Source organism: Lonchura striata, chromosome 1, assembly GCF_046129695.1.
Source record: "Lonchura striata isolate bLonStr1 chromosome 1, bLonStr1.mat, whole genome shotgun sequence".
In the NCBI taxonomy this organism is placed as follows: domain Eukaryota; kingdom Metazoa; phylum Chordata; class Aves; order Passeriformes; family Estrildidae; genus Lonchura; species Lonchura striata.
In genome coordinates, this window is record NC_134603.1 from 1,784,748 (window position 1) to 1,811,125 (window position 26,378).

Sequence of the window (26,378 nt, forward strand, 5' to 3'; positions counted from 1 at the left end):
CAGCTCCTGCAAGCAAAACACCTCGGCTGATGGCTGCCCTACTTCTACCTCAGACCAATCCTTTCAAATACTTTCTCCTGTCTCTCTCTTTTTTTTTTTTTTTTTTTTTTTTTTGATTTAGTAAAGATTTCCTGCATCAAAACCTGACATGTCTCCTCATCTTTCTGAATTCCCGTGGTCTCACCTCCGTTCCCTACACAATGCCAGGAACAAATAAACTATTGCAATGAATGGGAAAAGGTCTCAAACCTTGCTTAGAAAACACAGCACCACCAGTAACAATCAAGACTGGTACGGTAAGCAGGGACTGAGGGGAGACACAAACCCTTCACCTACTACACCAAAGGCTTTGACACAACAAATCTCTCTCGCTCATGGATCTCTCCAGCTCTCTCTGGGCCAGTACACACTTGACAAACTTCCTAGCAGGACCCCCTAACCCTCCCCAAAAAATAGGAACAACATCATCCAGTTAGGCAGGAACTCTGGAGTGCAGTTGCTTCATTCACTTCTGCCCTGTCATAGTCAGCAGTAGCCGGATTTCCAGGACATTGGACAGTTCTCAGTTGGCTCTCCCAGAACAGAAGAACTTGATCACCTCTTTTAGTCTGGGACAAACCTCGTACTGAAAAAGGCTTTTCTGCCTTTCCCAGGGAATTCCATCTGTTTCCACTTGTGTCCTTGCCCTCTTGTCCTGCACGGTGCATTGCTGAGAACAGCTGGCCTCCCTCGACTTCATTCTCTGCAATCTGGAATTTGCACACACTGATGGCACCCCCCTGTCCAGCCTTGTCTCTGGGAGTCCCAGCTCTCACAGCCTCTGCTCTGGGAAAGATCCTCCAGGCCCTTTAGAATATTTCTGGCCCCGAACTGGTGTCAGTTCACTAAATCTACTTCATTTACATGTGGAAAGCCCAGAACTGCTCAGAACACCTCCCATGGGACCTCACCCAATGCTCAGGAGACACCAAGAGTCACCTCCTCCTGCTTCATCACAAGATTTTCCCAATCCTAACCATAAAACTTGGGGTCCCTTTTCCCACAACGGTACAGGGACACCTCCTGCTCCATTTTTTTCTCACTCAGAACACAAGGGTGATTTCTCAGAAGAAAACGATTACATTTGATATTCATACATTCCTTTCTGATGGGATGACTCCTCCCAACAAAAAGCCCTTGGCAGATGCTCTTTCTGAGCTTCAGCACCAGATTTTCAAGATTGCCCCAACAGATCCAACTCCTGGGCTACAGCACTGGGGGCTTGCTGCCCTCTGGACTTTGGGACACTGACCACCAGCCTCCGGGTCCAGCTCTTCAGCCCTCTCTCAGGCCAGCAGCACACTGGGTCCTGACACAGCCTGGACTTGCCTGGTTGTGTCAGGAATGAGAGACTCATTGGATTTTTTCAGTCTTCAGCTTCTGTTTACTGCTATCTTATCAAAACTTCAGCACACTGCCTGCACCAGGTTCTGTGTGCAGGATAAAAAGCAAAAAAATGGCTAATAATGTCATGGTACAATGCCTTTTAAGTCTAATCAAATACTAAACTACCCAATTAAGAAGTAACACCTAAATTATTTTCCTTTCTAACCAAGTAACTGACCCCTTAAGACCCACAATGCAGATTTTTTTACCCAAATACAAGATACCACCTAAACCCAAGGAGAAGGAAGAGGAAGGAAGAAAAATGAACTCGAGACAACAACCTATACCCTCCATCTTGAACCCATCTATAACATACTAAAAATCCTAAAACCTAAAATTCTCACCCATGTGATGTACTAAACTACTCTCTACAATCTATTTCAAAGTTTTGTGGTTTCTAATTGATCTTAAGGTCTAGGAAATTTTCTCCATGAATGAGGGTCAAAGTCAGTGCTCCCCTGTGGGTCAGGACATGCCAGAGCAGACAGAGGAATATTCCCAGTGTCCTGGGTTTCCACACCTGGTTGTCAAAGATCATGAAATGCTCACCTGAAACAACCCAGGCTGACCTCCCAATCCTCCTTCTGACAACCACAAGTGGCCTGAGCCCTTTGCACTCAGCCCAAGTTGAAACCTCATTACCCTGGATAGCAAAAGCTTAAAAGCAAGAGGAGCACCAAGATACCCACAGAGGAGAGTAAACAGGAAAAGTCAGGTCTAGTGTCAGGCTTATCCAGGTGGGATCAAGGTGGGGAGCAATGGAATGTGGGGGAAGAGGCAACACCTTCAGCACAGCTGCAAATCCCAGAGCAGTGAGACAGGGCTGGGAGGGAATGGGGCTCCTCTTCACACCCACAAACCACAGCACAAGAGCGTCACGGGGTCATTTCATTGGTGACACCACACCTCTCCTAAATTTTGGCTGTTTACTGGGGCCAGCCTAGCACCAATGTTCCATGCAAACCATCTCAAATACTAACTTGTGCTTAAAAGCCGTGGTCAAGGTTAGATGGGAAAGGCTTCAAGAGAATGACACGGAATCATAAAATCGCATGAAATGCTGATACCACGACAAAGAAGGAAAGAGGAGCACGCTGACCAACAGGTAGTAATTACTGGTTTTTGCTAACACGAGCACAGTATTGAGGTTTAAGGGATGTAAGATATGCAGCCCTACAGTTTGAATGCAGAATAACAAAATTGATGTCACAGACCAGCCATTATAAAAAAAGGATCAGACACTGTTGACTGATGGGGCTTTTTTTATTTCTTAATGATGTCAAGATGTAGACTTAAAATGAAAGCATTCATTATCAAGTAATTTTCTGAAATCCAAATAGACCCTAAAAATTAAACAAATCCATCCTGACCAGCAGCTGATGTTCCAGTTTCTCTCCCTTGATCTCATTCAAGAAACAAAGGGATGAGTCCAGGCTTCACAAGCCACTCAAAAACCACAGTACATAAGTGCCACAAAATTACCTCACTGCTGACATCACACCTCTCCTGACCTCTGGTTGTTTATTCAGCCATCCCTGACACACACTGAACAATCACATCCTCCCAAACACCAACTCACTCTAAAGCTGCCGCCAAGGTCAGTTGGAGGCACAGACTCAAGAACAGGACCTGAAACAGCAGAAATGTGGTGAGAAAAGCAATTCCCACCTCATCGCTCACCAGGTTGGGTCAGCAAAGAGGTGCTGCCTAAAAATGCCCCAAGGCCATGAGACAAAGCTGTCCCACCCCTTCAGACCAGTATAAAAGCCGGCCCAGAACCTCTCTCCCTCACACACTTCTCCTGATTCCTTCTCCTCCTGCTCCTGCGGACAACCAGGTGAGCCTCAATCCCCTGACCCTCCTGCTCCTGCACCCTTGGCCTTTTTCTTCCAGCACACTCAGCCCCAGCCTCAGCAGATCTTACACCTCCCCACAGCCCCACAGCAGCCTCCACACTCCATCACCCTCCAGCATCACATCCACTCAAGCCCCGAAATCCCTCTCCTGCTTCATCCCCCTCTCTCTTCCAGGACCCTCCACTCCACACCCATGGCCTGCAACACCCTCTGCCAGCCCTGCGGACCCACCCCGCTGGCCAACAGCTGCAACGAGCCCTGTGCCCTGCAGTGCCAGGATTCCCGCATCATCATCGACCCTTCCCCTGTGCTGGTCACCCTGCCAGGACCCATCATGACCTCCTTCCCCCAGAACACCACCGTCGGATCCACCTCCTCGGCTGCCGTGGGCAGTGAGCTCAGTGCCCAGGGACAGCCCATCTCTGGTGGCTTTGGTGGCTTTGGCTACGGCCTTGGCTACGGCCGTGGGTTTGGCTACGGGCTGGGAGGCCTGGGCTGCTATGGCAGGAGGGGTGGCTACATCTGCTGAGGACCCTCAGCACCACCCCTGACAGCACCTGTGTGAGGTGGCAACAGCTCTGGCATGCAAAGCACTTCAGCTGTCCGTCACCCTGATGCACCTCACACCACCTCCCTTCTCACTTCTTTCTCCTGCCTTGTAATTCTTTTGCCTCAATAAATTTTTCCTGGAATATAGCCTCACACGTCTCCTCCTCCTTTGTTCTACAAAGGCTCTTGCAACTTCACCTAGCACCAAGTCAAGGGTCAACAGCCCATTGGTGTCTATGGAAAAGGAGCCACAAGATCTTTCCTGGGGTTTTTGTCAACAACAGGACCATCCACCAGGAGTCCAGGATGCAGCACAGGCCCTTCCTTTTCCCAAAGCCTTGGACACACCAATGTAGTTGTGCCCATATCAACAACACAACCTCCTGATAGCAGCACACATTGGTCCAACTCTTCCCCTCCGGGATTCTCTGAACATCCCAGAACTGGAATCCAGGAGTGCATAAGGAACCCAGGGAAATCCATTAGTTCAAGCTAGCCTGATCCCCAGACAAAGCAACCACCCTTCCCTCAGCTGCCTCTCACCGAAATGGTTCTGTACATTCTCCAACATCTGTGGGTGTTCTCAGTTCAGTCAGAGAGAAAAAGAGAGGTTTCTGCCAGGCCGGGCCTGGGAAAGAATTGGAAAGGAATGTAAATAAGTTTCTATCTCTCTTGTTGTTCACATTGTTTATACAAATGTTCAGCCACTGTGCGTTATTCACTAAGCACCAATGGTGTGCGATGTTCTTACTTTAAGACCAGTAAAATTAGTCTGAACAATGATCTCGATAAAAAGAGTGATGTATTCAAAATAAATCAGTTGAGTTCAATTCATCTAGCCTTCTGAACTGGAGTTCTTTTGTTCCTGTCCTACCTCAACAGCGACAAACATCCTTGCTCTTCTTCGGACATCCTCAAGCACCTCAATGTCTTTGTTGCTGTGAGGGGCCTAAAACTGAACTGAAATTCAGAGTGTGGCCTCACCAGTACCCAGCACAGTGGGACAGTCACTGCGGTGGTCCTGCTGGCCCCACTATAGGTAACACAAACCAGGACACCACTGATTTTTGTGGTCACTTGGGAACACATTGGATCGTGTTCAGCTACTGTCAACCAGCACCCCCAGATCCTTTTCCCATAAGCAGCTTCCTCGTAGATCCTTCCCAAACCTGGAGATTTACGTCTTCACTAAATTCCAAGTAAAAATCATCCATAGCTTTTTCCTCACTTATTAAGGAGGTCACATTGACACCTCAGGTGATGAGGTTGGCCAAGCAGGACCTGACTTTGTTAAAGCCAAGCTGGCTGGTCCTGCCATTAAATACTCTCAAGATGATCTGCTCCAGCAACTTCTGCAGCACTGGGCTCAGGCTGATAGGCTTGGAGTTGCCCAGACCCTTCTTCTGGCCCTTCTTCTAGGGAAGAGTCTCATTTTCAAGCCTGCTTCAACTGGGACCTCTCCAGTTAGCCAGGAGTGCTGGCAAAAGATAGCAAGTGGCTTGGGAGTACTTTCACCAGCTCCCTTAGAACCCTTAGGAGAATCAATTCCGTGCCACACGCCACACACAAGTCTTCCACTGACCATCCTCATTGGATTATGAGGAACTGAATTTTGCTCCTTGGTAAGGAACCTTCTCCCTCAGCAGGACGCTGTGCCCATCCCAGGAAGCAGAATCACAACAAAAGGAATCATTAGTGCTCAAAGAACCTCTTGGAGGTGACCAAAGACTCATCATAGGATGGTTTTGCTTGGAAAGGACCTTGAAGATTCTCTTGTCCAAACCCCTGCAGTGGACAAAGACACCTTCCACTGTCCCAGGTTGCTCGAAGCCCTGGCCAACCTGGCCTTGATCATTACCAGGGTTGGGGCAGTCACAGCTTCTTGGGGCAATCTGTGCCAGGCCTGTGCCAGAAGAATTTCTTCACAATATCCCATCTAACTCTACCCTCTGGCAGTGGGAAGACATTTCCCCTTGTTCCATCACTCTCTGTGTAGGAGATTCTGGAGTTCAACCCAACCTGCTCAAGGAAGGACAGCTCAACAAGGTTGCCCATGACCTTTGTCCACTCAAGGTTTAGTAATTTGAGGCCTTTTCCACTTTTCCCATCACTTGCTAAAAAAGAGGAAAGAGCAATAATAGTCTTACAAAAGAACTCCTTTCAGAGAGCTGAAGAAAGGGAGAAAATTTCTCCTTTGGCTACATTGTTTGCATCTAAAAAACTGCAGTTCCTTCATCCACTACTCAAAATCTTGTTCTCCAGATCCCTCAGCAGCCGTTCCTAAGATGTGTCACACCACAGAAGAACCATTGTAACACCAGCGTGGCAAAGCTGGAGCAGAAACAAGGAGAAAGGCAAGTCCAAAACACAGGTCTGGTGGCCAGGTGGTGATGTGAGAAAGAATGACCACAATGGAAAGCTCAGCTCCTCACTCTCAAAGACCAGACCATCCTGACCTGGCTGGAATGGAATGGGGCCCCTTTGCACAACACACCCACAAACAGAACCACACAAGAGCAATAGGGTGGCAACTCCAATGACACCTCTAAGCAATTGCTGTCTATTCTGCATTCTCAGACACATCTGAAATGCAAATCCTCCCAAAATAGAAACTGCCACATTAAAGCTGCCGCCAAGGACAGATGGACATGGACTCAAGAGCAGGACACGACACTGCAGAATTCCGTAGAACAACAGGACATGACACTGCAGAATTCCGTAGAACAAAACACACCTCATCTCGTGACTCACCAGACTGGGGCAGGCAGGAGCTGCTGCCTGCAAAATGCCCCAAGGCCATGGGCCAAGGCTGTCCCACCCCTCCAGGACCAGCATAAAAGCCAGCCCAGAGCCTCTCTCCCTCACACACTTCTCCTGAAGCCTTCTCCTCCTGCTCCTGCCAACAATCAGGTGAGCCTCAAGACCCTGACCCTCCCTCCTTCCTCGTGGCCCTGCTCTTCCAGCAGGCTTACCCCCACCTCAGCAGTGCTCACACCTCCTCAAAGCCCCAAAAGACTCAAAACAGCTTCTAAACTTTCTTGCCTCCCTTGCCCTCCTACATCACCACACCTCTCACCCTCACATCCCTGCCCTGCTTCACCCCCTTCTTTTCCAGGCACCCTCCACACCGCACCCATGGCCTGCAACACCCTCTGCCAGCCCTGCGGACCCACCCCGCTGGCCAACAGCTGCAACGAGCCCTGTGCCCTGCAGTGCCAGAACTCCAGTGTCATCATCAACCCTTCCCCTGTGCTGGTCACCCTGCCAGGACCCATCATGACCTCCTTCCCCCAGAACACCGCCGTCGGATCCACCTCCTCGGCTGCCGTGGGCAGTGAGCTCAGTGCCCAGGGACAGCCCATCTCTGGTGGATTTGGCTTTGGCTTTGGCCTTGGCTACGGCCGTGGGTTTGGCTACGGGCTGGGAGGCCTGGGCTGCTATGGCAGGAGGGGTGGCTACATCTGCTGAGGACCCTCAGCACCACCCTGACACCACCAGCTCTGGCCTCTGGCCACAGCTCCTTCTAGCAAATCAGGTGTTTGGCTGGTGTTTGCCCTACGTGCTCTCTTCAATTTCTTTCTCTTTTCTCTTCATTTTCATTGCCTGAATAAAGTTCTGTTGCATCAAAACCTGAGATGCCTCCTTTTGTTTTTGAATCTCAGTTGTCTCACCTCCTTACCCAGCACTGTGCCAAGAGTGAAAAGGCCATTGGGGGAGATGGAGAAGGGGCAGAACATCTTTCTTAGCAAAGATGTCACCACTTGTACCTCCCATGACTGGCAAAGGATGTAAGAGAGAAGGGGGATAAATTTCCAGAACATGAGTCAAGCCCATCACTTGATAACACCAAAGGCTTCGACACATTCATGCTCTCCTGTGCATGGCTCTGGCAAAGACGCTGCATGCCAGAACATTCTTGATAAATTCTCTTCCCAGTTGGACTCTCAAACACTCACAAACAAACAGAAAAAAATCATCGCTTTGGGCAGGAACCCTGGGGAAGCCTCCTGCTCAAGCAAGACCAGCATTTCCAGAACCATCCACAGTTCAGGTTTGGATTGCCAAGGAAGGAGACTCCACCGCAACTACCTTCACAATGAAAACTTCTTTCTTTGCCCAGGAAATTCAATCTGTTTTTTGTCCTTGCCCTCTTGTCCTGCACGTGTGCACTGCTGAGAACAGCTGGGCTCCCTCAAATTCATTCCCTGCCATCAGGGATTTGCACACACTGATGACACTCCTCAGTCCATCCTTGTCTCCGGGGAGTCCCAGGTATCTCAATCCTCTGTGAAAGAGCCCTTATATTATCTTGGAAGCCTTGTATGGTTTTGTTTCAAGAAGTCCATGGAGCTCTCCTGCTGGGTAGCCCAGAAGTGCCCGCAACAACCCACCTAAATGTTGAGAATGTTGAACAGTGTTGACTCCATGGATACAACTCTTTACCTGCGTCCCTTGAGACTTGACTTCACCTGGACTTGGGATCTTGCCCAGAATGTTATATAGGATATAAATCTAGCAGTCCAATTCACTGACCATTTTCACAACCTGTCCATTCTGGGATTGTCTGGGATGATGCTGTAGGAGACATAGTAAATCCCCTAGGTGAAAGGTGGAGGTTAACACCAGCCATGTCTCTCTCATAATCCCCAGTTAGATGTTCTTCTCTGTAGGTAACACAGAGGTCACTAATTTCTGATTTTACCCCATAAAATTAATGCTAACCTCTCCTCATTATCTTCTTGTCTGACCTGCTCTTGGCAGTGCTTAACAGAATTAAAAAACAGTCCCATCCTTGTCTGCAGGGACAAGGTCCCTGGAGAACCACGGGCAAAGTCACAGGGAATAAATGCACTGCAAGGGGCAGGTGCAAATGCCCAGCACAGCCACAAAGCCCAGAGCAGCCTGGCAGGGTGAAGAGGGCTCCTCTTGACAGCACACCCACAAACTAAACCACACAGGTGCCACAGAATGACATCATTGATGACACCCATATTATTCCTGGATTTTGCTGGATATTCTGGATTCCCTGACACACGCCTTCCAAGGAAATCTTCCCAAATACCAGCTCTTACTTAAAAGCTGCTGCCTAGGTCAGATGGACGCAGACTCAAGGGCAGGACTTGGAGTTGTACAGTTGCTGGAAGGAAAACACTCTCCACCTCCTTATCAATTTCACAGCTGCACCAGGCAAGACAGATGCTATGATTTCTATTCAGGCGCCTCTAGAGAGCAACTCTTTTTCTGAAAATTAAACATCTCCACTTCCTCCAACTGGTCCTCACATGTCTTGTTTCTCTTATCCTTCACCAGTTATGATGAACCAACACAAGACTTTGGGGAGCACGGGAGGCGTCCCTGAACACAGAAATGGGATAGCCTGCCCAATTCCAGGAAATAAATCACAGGATATAGACAGGTTTAGAAAGTTGAAAACATGGTAAGGAAGGAGAGAGTGTAATGGAAGAGGGCACTGCTCACCTCCAAAAGAGCTGCAAAGCCCAGACCAGCCTGGTGTGGCTGTGGGGGGAATGATGCACCTCTTCACATGTCACCAACAAAGCACAGCACATATGGTGACCTCACTGAGGACACCTGACTGTCCAAAGCTTCTTCATGATTTCAAGCTTTCTTGAAAAACAACATCACCACCAAATTATGGTCCCTTAAACTCATACATTAAAGCTGCCGCCAAGGACAGACAGACACAGACTCAAGACCGGGACATGGGATTGCAGTGTTATGGGAAGGAAAATACTCCCCACCTCATGACTCAGCAGACTGGGTCAGCAAAGAGGTGCTGCCTGCAAAATGCCCCAGGGTCAAGGGAAGGGTTATCCCACCCATCCAGGACCAGCATAAAAGCCGGCCCAGAGCCTCTCTCCTGCACACACTTCTCCTGAAGCCTTCTCCTCCTGCTCCTGCCGACAACCAGGTGAGCCAAAAGCCCTTGACCATCTTGCTCCTGAGACCCTGAGTCCTTCTGATCCAGCAAACTCAGCCCCAGCATCCACAATCCTCACGCTTCCCCTCAGCCCCACAACAGCCTCCACATTCCCTCACCATCTTGCATCACCACCTTTAACACCCCTATATCCCTGCAATTCCTCACCCCTCTCTCTTCCAGGCACCCTCCACTCCACACCTATGGCCTGCAACACCCTCTGCGGATCCACCTGCGGACCCACCCCGCTGGCCAACAGCTGCAACGAGCCCTGTGCCCTGCAGTGCCAGGATTCCCGCGTCATCATCGACCCTTCCCCTGTGCTGGTCACCCTGCCAGGACCCATCATGACCTCCTTCCCCCAGAACACCGCCGTCGGATCCACCTCCTCGGCTGCCGTGGGCAGTGAGCTCAGTGCCCAGGGACAGCCCATCTCTGGTGGATTTGGCTTTGGCCTTGGCTACGGCCTTGGCTACGGCCGTGGGTTTGGCTACGGGCTGGGAGGCCTGGGCTGCTATGGCAGGAGGGGTGGCTACATCTGCTGAGGACCCTCAGCACCACTCCTGACACCACCAGCTCTGGCCTCTGGCAAAAGCTCCTGCAAGTAAAGCACCTCGGCTGGTGGCAGCCAGCCTTGCACATCAGACAAGCTCTTCTCAGTTTCTTCATCTTCCCTCGTCATTATTTTGCCTCAATAAACTTCTGCTGCATCAAAGCCTTACACGCCTCCTCTTCTTTTTGAATTCTGCCTCACATGCTTACACAGCACAGCACCAGAAATAAACAGGCCATTGGCATAGATGGAAAATGGCACAACACATTTGTTAGGAAATATGTCCACACCAGCAACAACCTTGAATGGGTTGGAAAAATTGGTTGAGGGAGGACCTTCCAAAGTAGGACCCAAATCCATCACTTTCTACACCAAAGGCTTTGACACGTCAATGCTCTCCAGCTCATCAATGATTCTGGATAAATCTCTCCATGCCAGCACACACTTGACAAAGCCTCTTCCCAGCAGGAAACTCAAACCTTTCCAGCAAATTATATCACATCCACTTAGCACAAACTCTGGAGTGTAACTGCTTCAACTCCCCTGCTCAAGCAGAGTCAGCAAGAGCCAGATCTGCAGCACCATGGACAGACCAGATTTGGTTCCCACAGCACAGACACTCCACCACCTCTTCCCATCTGTGACCACACTCAATTTGAAAAATTCTTCCCTTCTTTGCCCAAGGAATTCTATGTCTTATCCCTTTTGAGCATCTGTCCTCGACATGTGCATTGCTGAGAACAGCCAGGCTCCTTCACTTCATTCCCTGCCAGCAGGAAATTGCATATGCTTATAAACATCCCTGTCCATCCTCGTCTCCTGAGAGTCCCAGCTTTCTCAGCCTCTCCTCTACAAAAGATACTCCAGATCCTTCAGAATCTTTCTGGCCCTGACTTGCTTCACTGAGTCTATGGACTGCTAACACAATCTTCTGAAACCTGTCTCGAACACTGGTGACACCCTTTTAAGGGAGGCTTGACTGAGACCTCGTGGTCCCTTTGTTCTCCACCAGCACCACAGGATCCTGCTCCGCAAAGATCCTACCCAGCCTCTCAGCCCCCAGCATGACCTGGGGCCCGTTGCCATTCCAACCCAGATGCAGAATTTCACATTTTCCCCTCCAGAACTTCAGGAGATGCCTTTAACCCTCAGTCTCCAGCTCCCTCTGACTGGTGGAACAGCCAAGTGATGCCTCAGCCACTCCATCAGCTGCCAACTTGCTGAGGGGACAACAGTCCCACTGCCACCCATTTTTAAGGAGGTTGAACAGGGATACAACTCATGGATACAACTCTTGACCTACTTCCCTCGAGATCTTATTCCTTGTAGACTTTGGACAACTGATTAACAACATCTGAGCGCAGCGCCTCAAACTGAACACCCACAGTTCCTTCACCTGCCCCTCTTGTGTCCTCTTCTTGTCCTTCACCACATTCCCTTTCCATGTGTAAGTGCCCAGCTCTGTGACTCCGCAGTGTGAATTTCTAGGCCCAGGTAAGATGAGCACGATCAATGAGCGAACACAAGACAGTGGTGAGCATGGAGACCTCCCTAAATCACAGAAATCACTTTCCCATCACCCACATGAGAAGACAGGCATACAGATAGGCTTGGAGAGATGGAGTAAAGGAGAAGAAGGAGTGAATGGAATGGAAGAGTCCAGGAGCTCGCAGCTCAACAGAGACAAAGCCCAGAGCAGCCTGACACACCTGTGATGGTTTCAGACCCCTCTTCACAACACACCCACAAACCCAAAACCATGAGCTCCAATGGGTGACCTCACAGATGACACCCCAGCTCTACAAAGCATCAGTCATCTCCTCAGTCCCCTTTGACATGCTCCATCAACACCAGCCTTGGGTTTCCAACACTCACACTTAAAAGGAGGAACGACCGTGATGGAAGGGGCAGCTCCTCCTGCACAGCACAGCTGCAAAGCCCACACCAGCCTGACATGGCTGTAATGGCATGGGGCTCCTCTTCACAACACACCCACAAACTAAACCACACAGATGCCACAAAATTACCTCACTGATGACACTCATCTTTTTCTTAGGGTTTTGTTGTGTATTTTGGTTTCTCTGACACAAAACTTCCATTCCAATGTCCCGAAATAACCACTTCCCATTTAAAGGTGTCACCAAGGTCAGATGGCCATGGTCTGAAGAGCAGGTCATGACACTGCAGAGTTGCAGGAAGGAAACTTCTCCTCACATAATGACTCACCATGCTGTGCAGGCAAGAGATGCAGCCCACAAAATGCCCAAGGGTCAGGGGGCAGGGCTGTCCCGCCCCTCAAGGATCAGTATAAAAGCCAACCCAGAGCCTGTCTCCCTCACATCCTTCTCTTGAACCCTTCTGCTCCGGTGCTGACAACCAGGTAAGCCTCAATCCCCTGACCCTCCTGCTCCTGCAACTCTGGCCCCTCTCTTCCAGCACGCTCAGCCCCAGCCTCAGCAGCCCTCGAATCTTCCCAAAGCCCCACAACACCCTCCAGCACAATCTCTCTCTCTCCTATATCATGACCCCCTCAGAACCCTCGCACCCCTCTCCTACCTCATTCCTTCTCTTCCAGGGACTCAACTACACCACACCCATGGCCTGCAACACCCGCTGCGGATCCACCTGCGGACCCACCCCGCTGGCCAACAGCTGCAACGAGCCCTGTGCCCTGCAGTGCCAGGATTCCCGCGTCATCATCAACCCTTCCCCTGTGCTGGTCACCCTTCCAGGACCCATCATGACCTCCTTCCCCCAGAACACCGCCGTCGGATCCACCTCCTCGGCTGCTCTGGGCAGTGAGCTCAGTGCCCAGGGACAGCCCATCTCTGGTGGATTTGGCTTTGGCCTTGGCTATGGCTACGGGCTGGGAGGCCTGGGCTGCTATGGCAGGAGGGGTGGCTACATCTGCTAGGGGCCCTCAGCACCACCCCGACACAGGAAATTTGATCCTCAGGCAACAGCTCCTGCAGGCAAAGCACCTCGGCTGATGGCTGCCCTTCTTGCCCCCTACACAATCCGTACCACCTGTTTCTTTTGTCTTTTCCATTATTTGCCTCAATAAAGTTCTCTTGCATCAAAGCCTCAGATGACTCTGTTCCTTTTGGATTCCAGTGCTCTCACACCCTCATCCGGCACATTTCTTGCAATGAACAGGCCATTGGGGTGGATGGAAAAGGGCAACAAAACCTTTCTTAGCAAATCCGTCACCACCAGGAGCCACCAAGATTCTTATGGGAAGAAGGGACTGGGGGGACACCTTCTAAAGCACAACACAAGCCCATTCCCTGATACACCAAAGCATTTGACCCAATTCACTCATGAGAATAAAAATGGAAGAGCCACTCCGTGCCAGCACAAACTTGCCAAAATCTCATCCCCGCAAGACACTTGAAACTCCACCACAAAAAAAGAAATAAGAAAATTCACTTGGGCACAATCTCTAGAGTGCAAGTGCTTCCACAACACTGATCAAGCAGAGTCAGCAAGAGCTGGATTCCCAGCACAATGGACAGCTCAGTTTTGGATCTCCCAAAACATGAGATGGGGTGTCCAGGATCCCAATCCCTCTTTCACTTTCTGACAACTCTCACAATGAAAAGTTCTTGCCTTCTTTGCCCACAGCATTGCATCCATTTCCATTTGTGGACTTCCCCCCTTCTCCTCCACTGTTGAGAACAGCCGGGGTCCCTCGAGTCACGCTTTGCCACCAGGGATTTATCCACACTCATGACAACTGGAAAACAAATCTGTGAGTGCCACCAGTCTCTAATAGTTTTCATTTGTAGAAGACTTAAATGTAAAATGGCATCAAGTCCAACCATTTCTACATGTCCAGTATGATCACCAACAAACATCCCAAACTCCAAGTCTCCATGGCTTCTAAATTCATCCAGCAATGGAGACTACACCACTGTCCTTGGGTAGTCACATACAGAGCTTGAAAAATCTACTTGTGAAGTATTTTTTCTTAATACAAAACTCAACCTCCCCTAGAGCAAATTTACTATATTCCCTCATTTCTGAAGGCTGGGGAAGAGGGGGACAAGACTGATGGGAATCATTTCTGTTTAGGTAACTCCAGAGGACAACAAGGACAGCCTTCCTCTGAAAATTGAACGTGCCCATTCCTTCACCAGCCCCTCATGTGCCTTGTTCTCCTTATCCTTCACCCGATTTCCTTTCCTTGTGGAAGAGCCCAGCTCTGTGACCCCACAGTGGGACCTTCCTGCACCCAGGTAAGATGAGCGCTACAGATGAACCAAGACAAGACTTTGGGGAGCATGGGAGACCTCCCTAAATCACAGGGATCACTTTCCCATCTCCAGGAGGAAAGGAAAGGCATAGAGACAGGACTACAGACATGGAGCCAAGGAGGGGAGAGAGAAAACATGATGAAAGTACCAGATCAGTCACCTCAAGGACACCAGCATATCCCAGAATATACTAACTGACATGGGAGGGAACTGGGCACATCTTCACAAGGCGGCTGCAAACCACAGCACACCAGTGTTGTGGAGTGACTCCATGGATGACACCTCACTGTCCAAAGCTTTGGTCATGTTGTCAGCCCTCTCTGAAATACAACAACTTCATCATCAAATTCTGGTCTGTATTACTCGCATTTAAAAGCTGCCGCCAAGGTCAGATGGAGACACAGAATCAAGGACAGGACATGGAATTGCAGAAATGTGGCGAGGAATACAATTCCCACCTCATCACTCACCAGGCTGGGTCAGCAAAGAGGTGCTGCCCGGAAAATGCCCCAAGGCCATGGGAAAACATTGTCCCATCCCTCCAAACCCAGCATAAAAGCCAGCCCAGAGCCTCTGTCCCTCACACACTTCTCCTGACACCTTCTCCTGCTCCTACCAACAACCAGGTGAGCCTCAATCCCCTGACCCTCCTGCTCCTGCAGCCCTGGGCCTCCTCTTCAAGCAGACTCAGCCCCACCATTAGCAGGACTCCTGCCTCCCCACTGCCCCACAACAACCTCCACACTTTCCCTCACCCTCCTGCATTACTGCCCCCCACTCTCCCAAACTCCTGTCCTACCTCATCCCTTCTCTTCCAGGAAACCTCCACACCACACCCATGGCCTGCAACACCCGCTGCGGATCCACCTGCGGACCCACCCCGCTGGCCAACAGCTGCAACGAGCCCTGTGCCCTGCAGTGCCAGGATTCCCACGTCATCATCAACCCTTCCCCTGTGCTGGTCACCCTGCCAGGACCCATCATGACCTCCTTCCCCCAGAACACCGCCGTCGGATCCACCTCCTCGGCTGCTCTGGGCAGTGAGCTCAGTGCCCAGGGACAGCCCATCTCTGGTGGATTTGGCTTTGGCCTTGGCTATGGCTACGGGCTGGGAGGCCTGGGCTGCTATGGCAGGAGGGGTGGCTACATCTGCTGAGGGCCCTCAGCACCACCCTGACACCACCAGCTCTGGCCTCTGGCAACAGCTCCTGCAAGCAAAGCACCTCAGCTGATGGTCTCTCTACTTGTACCTCACGCTTGATTACTTCAGCTTCTTCCTTCTCATCAGTATTTCACTTCAATAAATTTTTCTTGCATCACAACCTCAATTGCTGCCTCTTGGTTTTGAAATCCAATGGTCTCATACACTCACCCTATTCAATACCAGCACTCAAATATTATGTTGGATGGAAAGGGAGTAAAGGACATTTCTTCACAAATATGACCCCACCTGTAACAACTAACGCTGACATGGGAACTAGGGGAGAGGGGGAAACTTCCCAAATATGACACATGGCCATCACCTGATCTACCAAAGACTTTGACACAAGAATTCCCTCCTGGGCACTGCTGTGCCAAAGTCATTCTACCCAGACATAGACTTGAAAAATCCTCTTCCCTGCAGCACTCTTGAGTCCTCCCCATGAACAGAGGAATAACATCATGCACTTGGGCAGGAACTCCTGAATGCCAATGCTTCCATTCCTCTTCCTCAGGCAGCCCAGCAGGATTTCCAGGATTATGGCCAGTTGACTTTTGGACCTCCAAGGAGAGAGACCACATTGTCTCTTACACTCTGAGACCTTCCATGCACACTGAAAATTCTTCCCTCCTTTGCACATGGAATTCCATCTATTCTCTCATTTTTGCACATGCCCGATTCCTTTCATGTGTGCAGTGCTGACAACAGCTGGGCTCCCACACACTGCTGACACCCCCTGACCAGCCTTGTCTCTTCATAGTCCCAGCTCTCTCAGTCTCTCCTCTAGTAAAGTTCTGCCAGAAATTGAAGTGTCTAGTGACCCTCAACTGCTCAATGTCCAATATCCCCTTGTTCTTCTCATCTCGAGGCCAGAACTGTCCACACCACCCACATCGAATCTCCCGAGTGCTCTAAAGAGAGGAAGGGCCACCTCTCACAATTTCATGGCAACAATTTTCAGAACTCTGCCTTGGACACTGGTGACACCCCACTGAAGTCATCCCCCACTGCAACCTGCTGGTCACTCCAATCTCAATCAGCACCATCAGCAGGATCCTGATCACAAAAGTCACTTTCCAGAATCTCAGTCCCCAGCATTATCCTGGGTCAAGTGCAGTTTTCCTCTCCATATGCAGAACTTCACCTTTGCCTTGATGAACTTTGGGAGATTCCTCTAACCCTTAGTCTCAAGGTCCTTCTGACTGGTGGTTCAGACAAGTGTGGCCTCAGACACTCCATCACCACCCACCTTGCTGAAGGGGCAACTCTGCAACTGCCCAGAAGGAATGGAAGAGTCCAGGTGCTCACACCTGGCACAGGTGCAAAGCCCAGACCAGCCTGACACACCTGCAATAGTTTCGGAACCCACTTCACCACACACCCACAAACCCAAAACCATGAGTTCCACAGGATGACCTCAGTGAAGACACCACACTGCCAAAATCTTGGTCACAACTTCAATCCCCTTTGACACACTCCATCAACACCAGCCTTGGGTTTCCAACACTCACACTTTAAAGGAGGAATGACCACGATGGAAGGGGCAGCTCCTCATGCACAGCACAGCTGCAAAGCCCACACCAGACTGACATGGCTGTGGTGGAATTGGGGCCCTCTTCACAACACACCCACAAACTAAAGCACAAAAGTGCCACAAAATGACCTCACTGATGACACCCATATTTTCCATAGGATTTTGTTGTATATTCTGGTTTCTCTGACACACATCCTCTATACCAATGCTCCCAAATGCCAAGTCTCACAATAAAGCTGACACCAAGGTCAGATGGACATGGCCTCAGCAGACAAGACAGGGAAGAGTTGTGGGGAGGAATACTCTGCCCCCCTCATGACTTGCAAGGCTCTGTCTTGTAAAAGAGATACGATAACTCTATATATGGTACCTCCAGAGAGTTTCCAGTTTGATGCTATTTTTCTGAAAAGCGAATGTCTGCAGTTCCTACAACTGCTCCTCTCAGGCCTTCTCCTTCTTTTCCTGAACCAGTTTTCCTTTTCTGGTTTCACTCAGAGCCCAGCCATGGGACCCCAGAGTGTGACCTTGCTGGGCCCAGCTGAGACGAGCGCTACGGATGAACCAACACAAGACATTGGACAGGAGGAGAGGCATCACAGGGATTGTTCTCCCAAAGCCAGCAGGAAAGGCCTGGCATAGAGACAGGTCTAGAATGTTGGCAACAGGACAGGGAGGGAAGAATATGTAATGCAAGTGGACAACTTCACCCCCAGAAGAGCTGCAAAGCCCAAATGAGCCTGACAGGGCTGTGGGGGAATGAGGTTCCTCACCACAAGACATCCACACACCACAGCACATGAGGGCCAGGGGCTGACTTCACCACTCTCCAAAGCTCAGGTCACATCCACAGTTCTCCACAAAAAAACATCTTCATCCACAGTATTTGGTCACTAACACTCTCTGCTGACAAGGTCAGACAGACAATGACACTAAATTAGGACATGACACTGCAGAGTTGTGGGATGGAAAACACTCCCCCACCTCCGGACTCACAGCTCTGAGCCAACCAGGAACTGTGGCCAGCAAAATGCCCCAAGGCCAAGGGACAAAGCTGTCCCACCCTCCAGAACCAGAATAAAAGCCGGCCCAGAGCCTCTCTCCCTCACACACTTCTCCTGACACCTTCTCCTCCTGCTCCTGCTGACAACCAGGTGAGTCTCATTCCCCTGACCCTTCTGCTCCTGCACCCTTGGCCCCACTCTTCCAGCACACTCAGCCCCAGCCTCAGCAGCCCTCACACCTCCCCACATCCCTACAACAGCCTCCAAACTCTTTCACCCTCCAGCATCACTGCTCTACATGCTCCGAAATCCGTCTCCTGCCTCATCCCTTCCTTTCCAGGCACCCTCCACACCACACCCATGGCCTGCAACACCCTCTGCGGATCCACCTGCGGACCCACCCCGCTGGCCAACAGCTGCAACGAGCCCTGTGCCCTGCAGTGCCAGGATTCCCGCGTCATCATCAACCCTTCCCCTGTGCTGGTCACCCTGCCAGGACCCATCATGACCTCCTTCCCCCAGAACACCGCCGTCGGATCCACCTCCTCGGCTGCCGTGGGCAGTGAGCTCAGTGCCCAGGGACAGCCCATCTCTGGTGGATTTGGCTTTGGCCTTGGCTATGGCTACGGGCTGGGAGGCCTGGGCTGCTATGGCAGGAGGGGTGGCTACATCTGCTGAGGACCCTCAGCACCACTCCTGACACCACCAGCTCTGGGCTCTGGCAACAGCTCCTGCAAGCAAAGCACCTCAGCTGATGGTCTCTCTACTTGTACCTCACGCCTGATTCCTTCAGCTTCTTCCTTCTCATCAGTATTTCACTTCAATAAATTTTTCTTGCATCACAACCTCAGTTGCTGCCTCTCGGTTTTGGAATCCAATGGTCTCACATCCCCACCATATTCAATACCAGCACTCAAATATTATGTTGGATGGAAAGGGAGTAAAGGACATTTCTTAACAAATATGACTCCACCAGTAACAACTAACGCTGAGATTGGAAACTGGGGAGAGGGGGAACCTTCCAGAACATGACACACGGCCATCACCTGATCTACCAAAGACTTTGACACAACAATTCTCTCCTGGGCACTGCTGTGCCAAAGTCATTCTACCCCAGCATAGACTTGAAAAATTCTCTTCCCTGCAGCACTCTCGAGTCCTCCCCATGAACAGAGGAATAACATCATGCACTTGGGCAGGAACTCCTGAATGCCAATGCTTCCATGCCTCTTCCTCAGGCAGCCCAGCAGGATTTCCAGGACTATGGCCAGTTCACTTTTGGACCTCCAAGGAGAGAGACCACATTGTCTCTTACACTCTGAGACCTTCCATGCACACTGAAAAATTCTTCCCTCCTTTGCACATGGAATTCCATCTATTCTCTCATTTTTGCACATACCCGATTCCTTTCATGTGTGCAGTGCTGACAACAGCTGGGCTCCCACACACTGCTGACACCCCCTGCCCAGCCTTGTCTCTTCATAGTCCCAGCTCTCTCAGTCTCTCCTCTAGTAAAGTTCTGCCAGAAATTGAAGTGTCTAGTGGCCCTCAACTGCTCTTGGTCCACTGTCCCCTTGTTCTTCTCATCTCGAGGCCAGAACTGTCCACACCACCCACATCGAATCTGCCCAGTGCTCTAAAGAGAGGAAGGGCCACCTCTCACAATTTCATGGCAACAATTTCCACAACTCTGCCTTGGACACTGGTGACACCCCACTGAAGTCATTCCCCACTGCAACCTGCTGGTCACTCTCATCTCAATCAGCACCATCAGCAGGATCCTAATCATAAAAGTCTCTTCCCTGAATCTCAGTCGCCACCATTATCCTGGGCCAAGTGCAGTTTTCCTCTCCTTATGCAGAACTTCACCTTTGCCTTGATGAACTTTGGGAGATTCCTTTAACCCTTAGTCTCAAGGTCCTTCTGACTGGTGGTTCAGACAAGTGTGGCCTCAGACACTCCATCACCACCCACCTTGCTGAAGGGGCAGCACTTCGACAGCCCAGAAGGAATGGAAGAGTCCAGGTGCTCACACCTGGCACAGGTGCAAAGCCCAGACCAGCCTGACACACCTGCAATAGTTTCGGAACCCACTTCACCACACACCCACAAACCCAAAACCATGAGTTCCACAGGATGACCTCAATGATGACACCACACTGCCAAAATCTTGGTCACATCTTCAGTCCCCACTGACACGCTCCATCAACATCAGCCTTGGGTTTCCAACACTCACACTTTAAAGGAGGAATGACCACGATGGAAGGGGCAGCTCCTCATGCACAGCACAGCTGCAAAGCCCACACCAGCCTGACATGGCTGTGGTGGAATTGGGCCCCTCTTCACAACGCACCCACAAACTAAAGCACTAAAGTGCCACAAAATGACCTCACCAATGACACCCATATTTTCCTTGGGCTTTTGTTGTATATTCTGGTTTCTCTGACACACATCCTCTATACCAATGCTCCCAAATGCCAAGTCTCACAATAAAGCTGACACCAAGGTCAGATGGACATGGCCTCAGGAGACAAGACAGGGAAGAGTTGTGGGGAGGAATACTCTGCCCCCCTCATGACTTGCAAGGCTCTGTCTTATAAAAGAGATACGATAACTCTATATATGGTACCTCCAGAGAGTTTCCAGTTTGATGCTATTTTTCTGAAAAGTGAATGTCTGCAGTTCCTACAACTGCTCCTCTCAAGCCTTCTTCTTTTTCTGAACCTGTTTTCCTTTTTTGGTTTCACTCAGAGCCCAGCCTTGGGACCCCAGAATGTGACCTTGCTGGGCCCAGCTGAGACGAGCGCTACGGATGAACCAACACAAGACATTGAACAGGAGGAGAGGCGTCACAGGGATTGTTCTCCCAAAGCCAGCAGGAAAGGCCTGGCATATAGACAGGTCTAGAATGTTGGCAACAGGACAGGGAGGGAAGAGTATGTAATGCAAGTGGACAACTTCACCCCCAGAAGAGCTGCAAAGCCCAAATGAGCCTGACATGGCTGTGGGGGAATGAGGATCCTCACCACAAGACATCCACACACCACAGCACATGAGGGCCAGGGGCTGACTTCAGTGATCACACACCACTCTCCAAAGCTCAGGTCACATCCACAGTCCTCCACAAAAAAACATTTTCATCCATAATATTTAGCAACTAACGCTAGCATGTAAAAGTTGCCGACAAGGTCACACGGACATGGACGCTAAAGTAGGACATGACACTGCAGAGTTGTGGGATGGAAAACACTCCCCCACCTCCGGACTCACAACTCTGAGCCAACCAGGAACTGTGGCCAGCAAAATGCCCCAAGGCCAAGGGACAAAGCTGTCCCACCCCCCAGAACCAGAATAAAAGCCGGCCCAGAGCCTCTCTCCCTCACACACTTCTCCTGACACCTTCTCCTCCTGCTCCTGCAGACAACCAGGTGAGTCTCATTCCCCTGACCCTCCTGCTCCTGCAGCCCTGGCCCCACTCTTCCAGCACACTCAGCCCCAGCCTCAGCAGCCCTCACACCTCCCCACATCCCCACAACAGCCTCCAAACTCTTTCACCCTACAGCATCACTGCCCTACATGCTCCAAAATCCCTCTCCTGCCTCATCCCTTCCTTTCCAGGCACCCTCCACTCCACACCCATGGCCTGCAACACCCTCTGCGGATCCACCTGCGGACCCACCCCGCTGGCCAACAGCTGCAACGAGCCCTGTGCCCTGCAGTGCCAGGATTCCCGCGTCATCATCAACCCTTCCCCTGTGCTGGTCACCCTGCCAGGACCCATCATGACCTCCTTCCCCCAGAACACCGCCGTCGGATCCACCTCCTCGGCTGCTCTGGGCACTGAGCTCAGTGCCCAGGGACAGCCCATCTCTGGTGGATTTGGCTTTGGCTACGGCCGTGGGTTTGGCTATGGGCTGGGAGGCCTGGGCTGCTATGGCAGGAGGGGTGGCTACATCTGCTGAGGGCCCACAGCACCACCCCTGACACCACCAGCTCTGGCCTCTGGCAACAGCTCCTGCAAGCAAAGCAGCTCAGCTGATGGTCTCTCTACTTGTACCTCACGCCTGATTCCTTCAGCTTCTTCCTTCTCATCAGTATTTCACTTCAATAAATTTTTCTTGCATCACAACCTCAGTTGCTGCCTCTTTGTTTTGAAATCCAATGGTCGCATACCCTCAACCTATTCAATGACAGCACTCAAATATTATGTCGGATGGAAAGGGAGTAAAGGACATTTCGTAATAAATATGACCCCACCTGTAACAACTAACGCTGACATGGGAAATAGGGGAGAGGGGGAAACTTCCCAAACATGACACATGGCCATCACCTGATCTACCAAAGGCTTTGACACAACAATTCTCTCCTGGGCACTGCTGTGCCAAAATCATTCTACCCAGACATAGACTTGAAAAATTCTCTTCCCTGCCGCACTCTCGTGTCCTCCCCATGAACAGAGGAATAACATCATGCACTTGGGGCAGGAACTCCTGAATGCCAATGCATCCATTCCTCTTCCTCAGGCAGCCCAGCAGGATTTCCAGGATTATGGCCAGTTGACTTTTGGACCTCCAAGGAGAGAGACCACATTGTCTCTTACACTCTGAGACCTTCCATGCACACTGAAAATTCTTCCCTCCTTTGCACATGGAATTCCATCTATTCTCTCATTTTTGCACATGCCCTATTCCTTTCATGTGTGCAGTGCTGACAACAGCTGGGCTCCCACACACTGCTGACACCCCCTGCCCAGCCTTGTCTCTTCATAGTCCCAGCTCTCTCAGTCTCTCCTCTAGTAAAGTTCTGCCAGAAATTGAAGTGTCTAGTGACCCTCAACTGCTCAATGTCCAATATCCCCTTGTTCTTCTCATCTCGAGGCCGGAACTGTCCACACCACCCACATCGAATCTGCCCAGTGCTCTAAAGAGAGGAAGGGCCACCTCTCACAATTTCAGGGCAACAATTTCCACAACTCTGCCTTGGACACTGGTGACACCCCAATGAAGTCATCCCCCACTACAACCTGCTGGTCACTCCGATCTCAATCAGCACCATCAGCAGGATCCTGATCACAAAAGTCACTTTCCAGAATCTCAGTCCCCACCATTATCCTGGGCCAAGTGCAGTTTTCCTCTCCTTATGCAGAACTTCACCTTTGCCTTGATGAACTTTGGAAGATTCCTTTAACCCTTAGTCTCGAGGTCCTTCTGACTGGTGGTTCAGACAAGTGTGGCCTCAGACACTCCATCACCACCCACCTTGCTGAAGGGGCAACTCCGCAACTGCCCAGAAGGAATGGAAGAGTCCAGGTGCTCACACCTGGCACTGGTGCAAAGCCCAGACCAGCCTGACACACCTGAGATAGTTTCGGAACCCACTTCACCACACACCCACAAACCCAAAACCATGAGTTCCACAGGATGACCTCACTGATGACACCACACTGCCAAAATCTTGGTCACAACTTCAATCCCCTTTGACACACTCCATCAACACCAGCCTTGGGTTTCCAACACTCACACTTTAAAGGAGGAATGACCACAATGGAAGGGGCAGCTCCTCATGCACAGCACAGCTGCAAAGCCCACACCAGCCTGACATGGCTGCGGTGGAATTGAGGCCCCTCTTCACAACACACCCACAAACTAAAGCACAAAAGTGCCACAAAATGACCTCACCGATGACACCCATATTTTCCTTGGGCTTTTGTTGTATATTCTGGTTTCTCTGAGAAACATCCTCTATACCAATGCTCCAAACACCATGTCTCACAATAAAGCTGACACCAAGGTCAGATGGACATGGCCTCAACAGACAAGACATGGAAGAGTTGTGGGGAGGAATACGCTGCCCCCCTCATGACTTGCAAGACTCTGTCTGATAAAAGAGATATGATAACTCTATATATGGTACCTCCAGAGAGTTTCCAGTTTGATGCTATTTTTCTGAAAAGTGAATGTCTGCAGTTCCTACAACTGCTCCTCAGGCCTTCTTCTTCTTTTCCTGAACCAGTTTTCCTTTTTTGGTTTCACTCAGAGCCCAGCCATGGGACCCCAGAGTGTGACCTTGCTGGGCCCAGCTGAGACGAGCGCTACGGATGAACCAACACAAGACATTGGACAGGAGGAGAGGCGTCACAGGGATTGTTCTCCCAAAGCCAGCAGGAAAGGCCTGGCATATAGACAGGTCTAGAATGTTGGCAACAGGACAGGGAGGGAAGCGTATGTAATGCAAGTGGACAACTTCACACCCAGAAGAGCTGCAAAGCCCAAAGGAGCCTGACGTGGCTGTGGGGGAATGAGGATCCTCACCACAAGACATCCACACACCACAGCACATGAGGGCCAGGGGCTGACTTCAGTGATCACACACCACTCTCCAAAGCTCAGGTCACATCCAGAGTTCTCCACAAAAAAAACATCTTCATCCACAGTATTTGGCCACTAACACTCTCTGCTGACAAGGTCAGACAGACAATGACACTAAATTAGGACATGACACTGCAGAGTTGTGGGATGGAAAACACTCCCACACCTCTGGACTCACAACTCTGAGCCAACCAGGAACTGTGGCCAGCAAAATGCCCCAAGGCCAAGGGACAAAGCTGTCCCACCCCTCCAGAACCAGAATAAAAGCCGGCCCAGAGCCTCTCTCCCTCACACACTTCTCCTGACACCTTCTCCTCCTGCTCCTGCAAACAACCAGGTGAGTCTCATTCCCCTGACCCTTCTGCTCCTGCACCCTTGGCCCCACTCTTCCAGCACACTCAGCCCCAGCCTCAGCAGCCCTCACACCTCCCCACATCCCCACAACAGCCTCCAAACTCCTTCACCCTCCAGCATCACTGCCGCACATGCTCCAAAATCCCTCTCCTGCCTCATGGCTTCTCTTCCAGACACCCTCAACTCCACACCCATGGCCTGCAACACCCGCTGCGGATCCACCTGCGGACCCACCCCGCTGGCCAACAGCTGCAACGAGCCCTGTGCCCTGCAGTGCCAGGATTCCCGCGTCATCATCAACCCTTCCCCTGTGCTGGTCACCCTGCCAGGACCCATCATGACCTCCTTCCCCCAGAACACCGCCGTCGGATCCACCTCCTCGGCTGCTCTGGGCAGTGAGCTCAGTGCCCAGGGACAGCCCATCTCTGGTGGATTTGGCTTTGGCCTTGGCTATGGCTACGGGCTGGGAGGCCTGGGCTGCTATGGCAGGAGGGGTGGCTACATCTGCTGAGGGCCCTCAGCACCACCCCTGACACCACCAGCTCCGGCCTCTGGCAACAGCTCCTGCAAGCAAAGCACCTCAGCTGATGGTCTCTCTACTTGTACCTCACGCCTGATTCCTTCAGCTTCTTCCTTCTCATCAGTATTTCACTTCAATAAATTTTTCTTGCATCACAACCTCAGTTGCGGCCTCTTTGTTTTGGATGCCAATGATCTCACATCCCCACCATAATCAATACCAGCACTCAAATATTATGTTGGATGGAAAGGGAGTAAAGGACATTTCTTCACAAATATGACCACACCAGTAAAAACTAACGCTGACATGGGAAATAGGGGAGAGGGTGAACCTTCCAGAACATGACACATGGCCATCACCTGATCTACCAAAGGCTTTGACACAACAATTCTCTCCTGGGCACTGCTGTGCCAAAGTCACTCTACCCAGACATAGACTTGAAAAATTCTCTTCCCAGCAGCACTCTTGAGTCCTGCCCATGAACAGAGGAATAACATCATGCACTTGGGCAGGAACTCCTGAATGCCAATGCATCCATTCCTCTTCCTCAGGCAGCCCAGCAGGATTTCCAGGACTATGGCCAGTTCACTTTTGGACCTCCAAGGAAAGAGACCACATTGTCTCTTACACTCTGAGACCTTCCATGCACACTGAAAATTCTTCCTTCCTTTTTCCATGGAATTCCATCTATTCTCTCATTTTTGCACATGCCCTATTCCTTTCATGTGTGCAGTGCTGACAACAGCTGGGCTCCCACACACTGCTGACACCCCCTGCCCAGCCTTGTCTCTTCATAGTCCCAGCTCTCTCAGTCTCTCCT

General features: G+C 50.8%; 5 protein-coding genes and 3 pseudogenes across 5 annotated transcripts; all 8 read left to right on the forward strand.

Moving 5' to 3' along the window:
• The first annotated feature begins 3,474 nt into the window (after positions 1 to 3,474).
• Positions 3,475 to 3,867, forward strand: LOC144245860 (feather beta keratin-like). The gene has a single exon (XM_077784411.1). The coding sequence runs from the start codon at positions 3,475 to 3,477 to the stop codon at positions 3,808 to 3,810; it is 336 nt and encodes a 111-aa protein (XP_077640537.1). The 3' UTR covers positions 3,811 to 3,867.
• A 3,098-nt stretch (positions 3,868 to 6,965) lies between these two features.
• LOC144246540 (feather beta keratin-like) lies at positions 6,966 to 7,298 on the forward strand. The gene has a single exon (XM_077784473.1). The coding sequence runs from the start codon at positions 6,966 to 6,968 to the stop codon at positions 7,296 to 7,298; it is 333 nt and encodes a 110-aa protein (XP_077640599.1).
• A 2,676-nt stretch (positions 7,299 to 9,974) lies between these two features.
• LOC144246570 (feather beta keratin-like) lies at positions 9,975 to 10,316 on the forward strand. The gene has a single exon (XM_077784493.1). It carries the CDS (start codon positions 9,975 to 9,977, stop codon positions 10,314 to 10,316), a length of 342 nt encoding a protein of 113 aa, XP_077640619.1.
• A 2,604-nt stretch (positions 10,317 to 12,920) lies between these two features.
• LOC110480301 (feather beta keratin) lies at positions 12,921 to 13,238 on the forward strand. Its single transcript, XM_077784533.1, has one exon. It carries the CDS (start codon positions 12,921 to 12,923, stop codon positions 13,236 to 13,238), a length of 318 nt encoding a protein of 105 aa, XP_077640659.1.
• Positions 13,239 to 15,418: 2,180 nt separating this feature from the next.
• On the forward strand, positions 15,419 to 15,736 carry LOC144245933 (feather beta keratin pseudogene; annotated as a pseudogene).
• A 2,940-nt stretch (positions 15,737 to 18,676) lies between these two features.
• LOC144246600 (feather beta keratin pseudogene) lies at positions 18,677 to 18,994 on the forward strand (annotated as a pseudogene).
• Positions 18,995 to 21,515: 2,521 nt separating this feature from the next.
• Positions 21,516 to 22,278, forward strand: LOC110480300 (feather beta keratin). Its single transcript, XM_077781529.1, has 3 exons — positions 21,516 to 21,550; positions 21,737 to 21,744; positions 21,935 to 22,278. Exons 1-3 carry the CDS (start codon positions 21,516 to 21,518, stop codon positions 22,276 to 22,278), a joined length of 387 nt encoding a protein of 128 aa, XP_077637655.1.
• Positions 22,279 to 25,195: 2,917 nt separating this feature from the next.
• Positions 25,196 to 25,549, forward strand: LOC144245934 (feather keratin pseudogene; annotated as a pseudogene).
• The last annotated feature ends 829 nt before the right edge of the window (positions 25,550 to 26,378 follow it).